The sequence below is a fragment of the Bombus affinis genome, chromosome 12 (assembly GCF_024516045.1).
Source record: "Bombus affinis isolate iyBomAffi1 chromosome 12, iyBomAffi1.2, whole genome shotgun sequence".
NCBI lineage: Eukaryota > Metazoa > Arthropoda > Insecta > Hymenoptera > Apidae > Bombus > Bombus affinis.
The window spans coordinates 1,249,927-1,262,506 of record NC_066355.1 but is presented as its reverse complement, the minus strand read 5'-3'; the positions used below and the strand labels follow the sequence as shown (position 1 = coordinate 1,262,506).

General features: G+C 35.6%; 1 protein-coding gene across 1 annotated transcript in view; it reads right to left on the bottom strand.

Annotated features, from left to right (window-relative positions):
* Positions 1-12,580, bottom strand: part of LOC126922412 (uncharacterized) — a 119,647-nt gene that overhangs the window by 35,363 nt on the left and 71,704 nt on the right. Inside the window, exons 2-3 of the mRNA XM_050734982.1 lie at positions 11,841-11,942; positions 8,275-8,388 (exon numbers count right to left, since the gene is read on the bottom strand). Coding sequence (XP_050590939.1) covers positions 8,275-8,341 — 67 coding nt within the window. The 5' untranslated portion in view covers positions 8,342-8,388; positions 11,841-11,942. The remainder of the gene's footprint in view (positions 1-8,274; positions 8,389-11,840; positions 11,943-12,580) is intronic.

The window sequence follows — 12,580 nt, the reverse complement described above, 5'->3', positions numbered from 1 at the left end:
AAATATTTTTTCTCGAAATTTTACCCGGCTCTGTAGAACTCCTTCTTCTAACCACAAAGGTAATGAAAGCGCGGAGAGTGTCTACGAAGGGAAACTATGCAAAAGTGAATCGTATTGTGAGAATCCACACGAAGGGTGCAAGAGACAGCAATAAAAACCTACTTGCTAAATCGCTCAAAATCCAGTAAGCTTCGGTTCTTTGTACGCTCCTGAGCCTTATTTATTTCCTGTAATTCCAACAATACTCGTACTCGAATATAGCGTGCACGATGTAACGCTACTTGACGAATGTACTAACTTTGTCTTTATCTTTGTTTATTTGCACCACTTCCTACCTTTTTTTCTTTTAATATTTCATCTTTCTTTCGAAAAGTATATTTAAAGAATTTCCACGCGCAAAAAAGATAGATATTAGTAGTAGTATCGCGGAAATATTAGGTATACGATTTCTTTGATACTATTTATTATTTGTAATTTATTTTACAATAAATTAGTTATACAGATATTAATGAGACAGAAAACGATGGTTGTTTAATATGGAACTAATAGTAACAATCTTACTCTAACTTGGCTACTCATGCAACTCCGCAACGCTAACTCTAACAACTCTACTCTTCGACTCCTCGATTAATTCTGACCTCTCGACCCGCTCTCACTTCTCGATTAACCCCTCCTTGTATTCGAATCGTTCCCCTCTATTAGCGCTATTTTTCCCTTTCTCTAATTCCATCCTGTTAACGCTTCGCAAGAACTAGGTGACTTTGGTCACACAGGCTTATTCTATGTAAACTAATAACCGAAGGACAGGCGACCTTGTTTTGCTTAGTTTCTAACCAGGTTTTTTCCTCACGATACTACAATATTGTAGGATGATTATCAGAACATTAGTATTTTCATTTTTTCTACCATTTTTTACCCTTTTCGAATTTGCATTTCAGGTTTCTTTCTTCCTATTATCCTGCGATCGTGAAAAAAGTGTATTTACAAACATCGAATTATGCAAAGTATGGATAAATCGAAATCCTGATTTTCGGCATTGTAACAAAAATTATTGTTTTCGTTATTTACGTCCACTTTATACAGATGACTTTAGTCAATACTTCAGAAAGTAAATCTACACACGAAAATAACTAAGAAACATCTTACGAATATACATATGTCCTGCATGCTTCACTCTTCAAGTTATGAATGTTTAAAGAAAACATTCAACGTGTCTATCTCGTACCTCAACACACGCTGCTCTACGTCTTAGTTTCGTATTCATGCACGTATCTCGTATTCGCTCGAAAATACCAGGTATTCTTCGAATAATCTCAAATCCATGTTGCATCTTTTCTCACCTTCGTGTACATTGTTCGTTTACGTTGAGTTCACGGTAGATTTTAAGTGACCCCAAAAACAAAAACTTGGATTTATATCATGGTGATCATACAATGGATCCATCCTAGCGATTTACGATGGTGCTTTAAGGAACAGGCTTCCTTTAAGGAAACGAGGCGAAAACTCGAAACATCTTCTTTAATTTCCTTCTATAACTCGAAAGCTAAGGTACGTAATTTCACGTTTTTCGTTTGTTTTCTTATGTAGAATATTAAATTGAGTTAATTAAATTTCAATTCTAACGAAGCAAGATCTAAGATTCTAACGAATGCCTAACAGTAATGCGACGTGTACTGGTTACTCGAGCGAGCTTGACAGGAATTTCGATAGCCGACCTTGTAGAGATTTCTCATGACAAAACCAACGGATAGGAGGAGCTTGTGCCCTGCGCGAAATTTTCGTGCCAAAGATTTTTGCTTCGCATTGGTCCTGAATTTTTCATAATCTACGCTAAGAACGCAATCTGCAAATAAGAAAATTATGTGATACGAACGTAATATGGCCAAATTTGCTTAAAGCTGAGCGAAGAGATAAGACAGAAAGACGAATCGATGGTCCGACTGGAACAAATCGAACAAAAAGGAAAAAGCTTTGGCTGAGAGCACCATTGATGAATTTGTCCATGAAAATCCTCCTCTAAGTGACGATGTATTGAAAGTTATAAAGCCAGTTTATGAAAGTTTGTCCGCAAATACCTTATTAGAACGATGTTTGGGTTCTGAAACTCAGAATAATAACGAATCGTTAAATTCCTTGATATGGATTTTTGCTCCGAAACACATTCATGCAGGAACGCGGACCATTAAAATTGCTACTTTTCTCGCTGTTAGTATTTTTAACGAAGGTTTTATACCCATTTTAAAAATATCGAACGTTATGGGAATCAGGATTGGTCCAGAAGCCCATGCGTTCGCTGTCAAATGGGACGAAACTCGGATCGAACGCTCTGAAATCCGACTTCGGATGCTTCAAAGGAAATCAAGACTGCTCGTCTACGCGAAAGAACTTCAGAGAATGAACGTTTTGAAGTGGAGGAAGGTCTGTTTCGAATTGAAAATATCTAAGCATACCGTACCATTATGAGTAAAACTGCGTGGAACTTTACTCAAAACTTTAAACGCGTTTTTCTCGAAACTACTTTTTTCAAGCTGGCGTGCATGATATCTCAAGTTCTACCGAACCGATTTATTTGAAACTTTTTGTGAACCTTCTCTATACATCCCTCTGTCGCTTACTAGATTAAAGTAAAAAATTTTAATTTTTAACTATTTTTTTAAAATTTGGGACTGTTAAAAAAAATGTGAACAAATTTTTTTTCAAACGGCCATCATTTTGTGAAAAAAATATTTTTTCACTTCTCCGACGTAGGCGCTACAGTGACGTCTTTACTGATTAAGAATCCGTTGGATTTTTTTGTTTAAGATGACCAGAAGGGTTGAAACCATGCACGCCAGGACATCCCTTTTTTTGGACCTCCCTCCCAATTTACCAACCGATAACTTTTCGAGTTTTGAATTTTTTTCATTTTTGTATGTATTCTTAAAATATAAATAAAGGAATGATAAAAAAAATGGATAACACGTCCGAAATTTGTGCCTCTAGACTAGAATTTAACCTCCTTAATAGAATGTGTTACTTTTCGTCGCAGTGTTTGAAATATATGTGCAGAATGTGAAGAAAGCGTTTGTCATGGCTTTGAGAAGTGATTCTAGACCTCGGGTTTGTGAAGATCTGTTGAAAAAGTGGATCGCAGAATTGATCTTGAGCATGATTTTTAACAGAACAAGTCTCAAAAGAACCACGGATGGCAAATAGCCCGTTCTCTTGGAAAGATATGTTTAAAGTTTCATTAGTCTTTAACACTTTTGACATTAACGGTGACTATAATCGACGATATGAATATCAATAAAACAATAACGTTCGAAAAGAATAGATCAAAATGTTGCGTCTCATATTGAAATTTCATACATCAACGAAGCATTTTGTTACGTCGCCTAAACATCTGCATGCCAGCCCTCGCGACCGGACAGCCAGCGGCCTGCGTAACGTCACTTCGACCCTCAATAAACCTAAGGACCCAATATATTCTTTCGCTGTCACTGTATTGTATCAACAGGCGTCTTCAGTCAATCCCTTTGTCCTGAAGAATTTCTTAAGCCAAAAAATATTTTCGAAGCACATCTGGTTTTTAGAGAGGTCCTTGGGTTTATTAGGCGCGCTGAAAAAATACGGAGAAAGCGAACACGCACCCATCGGGAAGAATCGAATAGCTAGCTTATAAAACAATCAGATTTTTCCATGAACAAGGTCACCTATCAACCACGATGGTAGGAGGCCTTCTACCCATCCCTTCAAGCATCAGCGTAGGGCATAACCAATCGACATCGCGGATCGTTACCCTCACTTTTCTTAACGAAAAGTGTGAACAACGAATCCGCGTTCGTCATGCAAAAGGGCACACCCACACTGAACCTTCTTCCATCTCAACGCAAGAGCGACCAATTAAAAAAAATTCTAACGCCTAACGTCTAACTCTGAACAGAACGCCAATTCAAGTCGATCCGCGACATTGCCAAACATTCGCTTATTCTATTAAGTATCATATCGTGCTACGTCCACCAAGAGACTAAGCTCAATTGTAAGAGCCTTGCTCTATATTGTATACATCTATATTATCTGCGTGCGATAAAGTTGTTAATTGTTGATATCTTTTCAATCGTGTAGACTAATTGTTGGAAATATACATTATTATAATTCTGTGACTCTCAGTGTTATACCGCATCAACCACCCCGATTATCCTAACCGAAATACGGGGATCGAACTATTCGTGGTGTCGATTATTCTAATCGTAACGGGAATTTACGACTCTCGTTGACGCGTATTCTAACGACCGCGTCTCCCCGCGATAGCTCGAACTTTACATGGTCCTTCGAGCCGGATTCAGTGTCAAGTGAAGAGTGCACGCCAGTGACACCCACTACAATACAGTGCCACGTGAATCCAACACAATCAGCAGCGGAAGCGTTACCACCCCAGCGAGGTCAGTAACGTTAAGGGTCGGCACATTTGAAGAGGTATAATTCGGTGGTTGAAACGCAACCACACATCCTCCTACCGCAAGGTGGACAATCGCCAACAGAAGTAAGTCCAAACGATTTCACTATCAATTACATAAAAAATAATGGCAACCGGAGACGAGCTCGCCAATTTGCGTCGTCGCCGGGGCTACTGTAGCGCCCAGTTTACACGCCTCGCAAAAAAACTGGAAGACATCGAACAATCAGGCTGTCCGGACGAGATCGACTTGCTTCAAATTAAAGAACGTCTAGAAACCTTCGAGAAGGAAATCCGTGCATTACAACACCAGATCGTAACTTTAGACGAGGGAGAGATCGCGCGCGGCAGTGAGCTAGCGGAAGAATACGAAAGGCTGCAATGCCCAGTAGCCAAACAATTAGTCAATACACGACGAAGTACGCCGTCACAGTCGACAAGCGGCGAATCAGCCGTCGGCCGCGAGTCCGCGTCGCTCAAACTACCGGAGGTTCGCATACCTACATTTGATGGCGCCCTCGAAGATTGGCAGTCGTTTCACGATGCCTTCTCATCAACGATAGATAGAAATGAAAATTTAGCACCGGTTCAGAAATTTCATCATCTCCGAACAGTCCTGACTGGCTGGGCCGCGCGAAGCATACAGTCATTACCCATCACCGACGCAAATTACGCAATCGCCATGGACGCTCTTAGGGAAAAATTCGACTGCCACCGTCAGATCTGCATGCGTCACTGGGACTTGATTTTCGACTATCCCAAAATAACTAAAGAAACACCCGAAGCTATAGACGATCTTATCGAGACAGTCAAAGTACATCTCCAAGCGTTAGAAAGACTCGGGGACCCAGTCACGTCAAACGCCATTCTCATAAAGCTTGTCACGTCGAAGTTACCCTCAGCCGTCGTTCGCAAATGGCAACATACCCTACCGGACAAGAAATTGCCGCCATATACGCATTTAGTAGATTTTCTGAAAACACGAAAGAATATATTGGGTCCTTAGGTTTATTGAGGGTCGAAGTGACGTTACGCAGGCCGCTGGCTGTCCGGTCGCGAGGGCTGGCATGCAGATGTTTAGGCGACGTAACACATTTCTAAGTATATATCATTATTTTTTAGATTGTTTCCACCGTTTTACGTTTCATTGTCTATGATACCTTAATTATAAAGAAAAGAGAAAAACAGGCGTTGCAGCAAAAACGAAAATTCAAGAAAGTCAGAAGGTAGTGCTAATTTAATAAACAAGAATAATTATATTAGAAGAAAGGTAATACACAAAGGAATGAGAAAGGCCCTTAGTATCTCTGAATCGAAAAGCGAAATCGATTATTCGAAAAACTATAGTCCTGAAAATTTCCGTTGGTCTCAACAGAATTTTCAATTATGGAATTAGAACATAAAACATAAATTCACCATTTACAATGGAAACGTGTTCACAAGCGTGACAGCTGCATGCAAAGGGTTAAACTAATGTTATTTATTATATTGCTATAATTACGAATATTACAAATAAAAAACAATGTAAGCAACAAAGTAAATAAAAAATAATACAATAATAATATTATAAAATATAATGGATATAATAAGAAGCAATAAAGTTCAAAAAGCGTGTTGTTAATGAATCGAAAAAAATTATTGGAAGATCGCAGCGTCGAGGAGAAGTTCCAGATCATTGTGATTTCCAAAAAGTTCAGCGATATGCAATTGGTACATTAACTGTTCACTCGACGGTCCTCGTGTTCATTGGCATGAGCGAAGCAAGTTATCGTTTGTGCACATATATATATCCATTGATGTGTTTGCGAAGAATATCTTGTCGAGAGGAAGGATTTCACGCGAAGCAGTGAGAAGAATAATGCGCGAAGAATGTCAACGTTCTTACAAGGTTAATCGTGTGTAAGAATTTCGTAGGATGAATTATGTCGCCCGACGAAAATTTTGTCGCTGTATGCTGAAAAAGTTAAAACGTATAGAACGTTAGGAAGAAATTTGGCAGAAATTCTCACCTCATGACAAAGAGGTTCGATCGGAACTGCTTGGACAGACCCGAGTTACTTCATAACTGACTTTAGCATGTAAATAAAATCAATTTGAAAATTAAAGCGATAGACATTACGCGTTCACGATTATGTAGATATTAACATTGACGTTATTTTGTGTCTGGCTTTAAAATATGAATAATTTAAGGATTAACGAAGCTTTAAATATTTTTTCTCTTGGAGAACATGTTATTTGCGACGCGTGATGAGTTCTATACGATGCGATAGAAAATATTTGACCTTGAAAATCATGATCGAGATCGATTTTACTGTCCAATTTTTTAACAGGTCTCCACCGATCCGACAACGTAGAATCACCTCCCAAAGCCATGACAAAGACTGTTTTGACACCCTGTACATATTATAGTTAGAAATTTTCTATATTTCACCGTGAAAGCTGAAATAGATTGAAATTTACAGTCGGATCGCCTATAACGTGGGTTAAAAATTGCGCCACTGTCTCCGTATAACGGGACTTAAGAAGTTTCTGGAAATGGCTCATTTCTGATATGAAAACGTGTTGTTTACAGCGTAGTGTATTGTAGAACAGTTTTGTCATATTAAAAAAAGGCTTCATATTTATTTAGTCATAGCTCTTTGCGCTCGTGTATTCGTATAACGCAAAATCCGTATAACACGAGACGTATATGTCGCGTCATGAGGGACTTAGCGTACTATTATGCCCCCCTCCCCTCTCCCACCCCTCCCATCCCCTCCCAGTCCATCCTCTCCCATCCCCTCCCTAATAGGCTAGCAAACTGTCCTGTTTTTGCGTCCAGGTTTTCAGGACATAAATTAAAATATCGTACATAAGCACAGCGCAACAGCGATTTAAATTTAAGGCACGATAATAATCTTAAAAAAAAAAAGAAAAAAAATGTAATAATGCATGGCTACGTCGTACCGTCGCGTATCGGTACTTTTGCCTGTACCACCCTACAATTAGAATTCAGCGTTTATTCTGGAAAAAAAATCATGTAAAATAAAAAAAAAAACATGTAAAATCCTGGAATTAATAAACAAAGATTAAAAAAAAAAGTACTACTATGCCATAACATTTAAATTTTGTATTTGTGTTTCTAACGATATTATTTAAATTATCCATAGCGTTGAACATTTTTTAGCCCATGAAATTTATTTCACGGTAACCACTCTAAAAAAATTACTTGAGTTAATCATTCCGATAATCATCGTGGCTGTCAAGAATGTTGGGAATCGATGCATGTGAGCGACATTACAGCGTACGTATTCATATGTTCCTAATCGTGCAATGTCACTCGTGTGCATTGCATGATTAGAAACATATATCTGCCGAATCGCACAGCGATTCATTACATACATGCTGATTATCGTGCTAGTCGTCGCGAGACAAATGAAACGTGCCATTTCTCCTAACACACGTCGACATGTCCTTTCTGTAATTTCATATTTTTCCTATTATTTTAGCATGAATACTGTGCGCATTAGTGTCTGGTATATAATGACACGAAAGAGGACACGCGCATCAAGCGTTAAAAGGAAACAAGAGATACTACAATAGTTAGGATTTTCTGTACGATAGATACGCACCTGTCTACACATTCACGTATAGGGACACATTCGCTTATTTAAACGTGCTGATTCAATAAAACGTGAAAAGGTCAATTTCCCCACGGTAAAATTTAAAGATACGTACACTTGTCTCTTCGATCTTCTGCAATTTCTCAATTTGAAATAGCGAAGCGAATCGCGGACCAAGCATGATTTTCGAATTATGTACAAATAACGAGGGTTTGTCTCTTGGGTTTTTGAACTCACCATCTGGATAGGTCGAATTGATTTCACCGGTGACGTCCAATTTGAATGGTGTCGATCCGACGATCATGTCGTCCGGAGCTTCCTTCAGCTCTAGTTCGATTTTTATCACGTGCCCTAAACAAACCACCACGATAAGATATGTGTACGATCGTTAACGAAGTAAGCTTTTAGATCAAACTTTTACGATACTTGGGTGACATTTTTTAGGTTGCCCGGATTTCAATCATGTTTTTATTAGTATGTTGCGCTTTGGCCCGAACATTGCACATTGGTTTCATCAATATTCCAGCTTACTTCATTATCTGACTAGCGAACCGCATACAGTGGCAAAAGTATGGCCCGCAAAAGTATTCGTATATTTACCGCAAGAAACTTCAATGTGTATATTGCGCGTGTTATATAAAACACTTTGAAATTATATCAACGCTATAATTTGGCGCGACTGTCACGATTATATTGGAAAAATCTGAACCCTATTCAGTCATATTGTCATGTTATTGCTTTCACGGGAACAGTCGTGTCAATATTACACTTGCACTTTGCGCCAACGTTTCGTAAACATTGCAGTCTACTTCTTTAGAGCAGACCTGAAACTGGTTTCAATACATGACATCCTACCATCGTAAAAGCTTGAAATCTAATATTCAGTTATATTATTTTTAGAAAGAAGTTCTTCCAATAAATGCAGCGTGCTTCATTAATAAAAACACATCGTGCTCTATGTAAAAAAATGAACAGAGGGAAAATGCATTAAAAACTGAACGTGTAAAAATATTAAAATATACATAAAAAATTATGTTGGAAATAACCACGAAATAGTTGGCATCGAAGGTTAATAGCTAGTAGAAGACTCGTAACAAAATTTGTTTGCAAATAATGCTTAAATGCTTCGCATTAAAATTAATTATATTATTCCCTTAACGATTGGTGCGACGTGTGTGTACAACGTGACATTCGTGAAGATGGGACGGTAGTGGTAGATAGTGGGTTAATATTTTTGTACATGAATTTTGCTATCGTAAATGGTTTACAATAAACATAGGTTTTCAGTATTTCCCGAAGAAGACCGTTAAGCAAACAAAATAGTCTCTAAACTTCTCGCCTATATTTATTTGATTAATGATGCAACAACAAAAATGAAATATTCAAAGAGTTATACATATTCAGAACGATAACTTAAATTTCTTCTTTAGATATGCAGAGTGTCTCACACAATTGCGACCACGCGATTCTGGAACGACAAAAGAAAAAGGTGGAAAAAGATTTCATAAAACAGAATTAAACGTGTTGACAAATTGTTTATGCCAAAGATGTAGTGTTTTAAAAATTTGTACGTCGCTTATACATTTCTAAATAGAATTCTAAAGATTTTTATAGGTAAATCGATGGGCTTTTTGATTCTTCACGGTTGGCGCTTAGTTTAAAAAAATATTGCAATTTTAATTTTGTCAAATTTAGCGTATGAAGGACAAGGAAAACATGAACACAAGAGTATTTCTCCGCGTCTTTCCGTAACCACCATAATGCAAAGTCTTACAAAATTTATATTGAGATATTTTTTAAACTAATCGCCTTTCATTCTTTTCTTACAAAGAATAAAAGATCCATCGATTGATGTATAAAAATTTAACAATTCTATTTGAAGAATGTAGATAATTTGAAGGTATTCGAAAGGTACTTACGGAATGATTACGCACACTAAACCATATATTACATGATATTATTGTCCTGTTTTTGCGTCCAGGCTTTCAGGACATAAATTAAAATATCGTACATAAGAACAGCGCAACAGCGGTTTAAATTTAAGGCACAATAATAATCTTAAATGCATGGCTACGTCGTACCGTCGCGTATCGGTACTTTTGCCTGTACCACCCTACAATTAGAATTCAGCGTTTATTCAGCGAAAAAAAATCATGTAAAAAAAATATGTAAAAAACCTGGAATTAATAAACAAAGATTAAAAAAAAATATATATATATTACATGATACTTTTTAATTTCGTCTAATGAAATTCTTTTTTGTCTTTTCTTCTTTCCTTTTCTTTCTTTTCTTTTATCTAATAGTGAATTGTTCAAATTACGTGCGACACTCTGTATATATAGGTAAAATTATTAATTCATTTAATTTATTGTTCTCTAGTTTGTAGTTTTTCTTGTATTCTTGCCTTTATTTAGTTCGTCGCGATATTATACTTTGTATCACGACTCCATTGAAGCACGTAACTGCCCCCTACCCCTCCTTAAATAAGGTCCTATCTAAATGTCCTCATCGATCATTTTCTCATTTTTCAAAGTACGTTGAAATATTTGAAGTGTCCTTTACCTTTAAAGTAACGTTATAATGTGCAGTCTATTACGAAATTATAACTAAATGTTCGAAATTGAAGGAAGGAAAACGGAGATGATACACAGGAAACGATAAAACCTTGTTTTTCTTTTTACTTTCGAGATGATACGTTAAAGGAAAGAACTTACTAACCAATTTGAAAACTAGAATATTTTTCAAGCATCGTTCATTTACTTTCGTTGCTCCTCTTCCAAATTCTGTTCTTAAACTGATTAAATGTTAATAATGCTATGAGAAAATGTAGAAGATCACCATACTTGAATAAAAGTAAACAATCAGTATCGTAAACTCTACAAATAATAGTATTAAATTTTATAAGCATAATATAAATATTTGTTGAACAATATTTTATGGCTCTTATTATTTACATTTTCGACCCCTCTCATGAGTTTTTGCATAAAAGTATCTAAGAAATTGTTCTACGATTAGGTATTTCTAATGATGTGATATTATTTCTCCTTTTCCTTATTATATTTTATATGTACTGTCATCTCTAAAATATTTTCTTAAATACCTGTCTTAAATTTTCATTGGTGAAAACTACTACAAAGTAAGTGTATTCTATAATATTTCACTGCATTGAACTTTTCATATTGCTACAATGTAAACTTGCAGTTAAGATACTCTTGACCACTATGTTATTCATTTTTAAATTTGCATTTCTATTTTTTTCAAATTCATTTAAATGGAAACAAAGATATAAATAGCAGTATAAAAGACAATTTTATTACGTTATATAATTATTAGAGTTTTCGTGATAACTGTTCGTTTCATAAAGATTTAGTAGAAACCATAAAATGATATTACATAAATTTAAAAATGAAGTTGATAATTTTGTTGAAATAAATATTGACATAGGAAGATTTTAATGCGTAGAAAAATATTGATAATTATTGTCAAGTATGTCGATTAAATTTATTGCAGAGGTAGTAGTAAGAGTGTGTGTGTGCGCGCATCATGAGTGCTTTCTAATTGGTTAAACTATGATTGTGAAGCATGCGAGAAACGCAATTGAATAAAGAGGGTGATTGTTAATGTTAATGTTTAAATTTCTTCATCTAACTACTATACAAAGAATGATATAAAGAATGTGATAAAACTAAATTCAACAGGTTTGTTAAAATTATAATTAAACTTATTAAAAATTTCAATTTCATTTTTTCTCCAAGTAAATCATACTTTATATTTTTAACTTTTAATTGTATGTGTATACATACCACTGCGATCAACATCCAGATTCTTGCCAGATGATACTGTGTCATGTTCTTCAGATCGATTTCTTCCCTCCACACTGACGATCAAGAGATTTCTACGTTTCTCTGTAACCGCAAAAAAAGACATAATGAATGTAAGGAGCTTATACAAAAGTTTAATGAACTAAATAATGTGACTGAATCTAGCAACTGTCCTTGACATTAAAAAATACCATAAAATATAAAGAAAATGTTTTTCCATATTTTTATAGTTTTCCACAAAACCATATACATATGTATTGATCTTAATGTTTCTATGAATTCTAGTACTAACGATTGTTATCAAGTGTATTTCGAATATAATACGATACACGAGTACGTAAAATAAAAAATTTTTATGAGATAAATGAAAAATAATAAACATATTTTCACACTCATCTATTAGGACTGTTAAAAAGAAAAGGATTGTTACAAGGAAAAAAATATACAAAAATGAAAATAAAAATAAAGTATCATTACTGTAGAATACGAATGTATATGATGTAAAAATCGTGTATTTGCATTATACATGTGTATCGTATATGATATTAAAAAGATACTGTATTAAATTGAATCGATATCATGAATTAAAAATGTACGATATTTTCTAGAATAACGTGGAAAGATGTTTTCATATTATTATATTTTTTACACAGTTCTCTTTTATTTATTATACATTTATATATAGCACAATTCAAGTGGCGTTAAGTTAGGCTTAGAGTTAG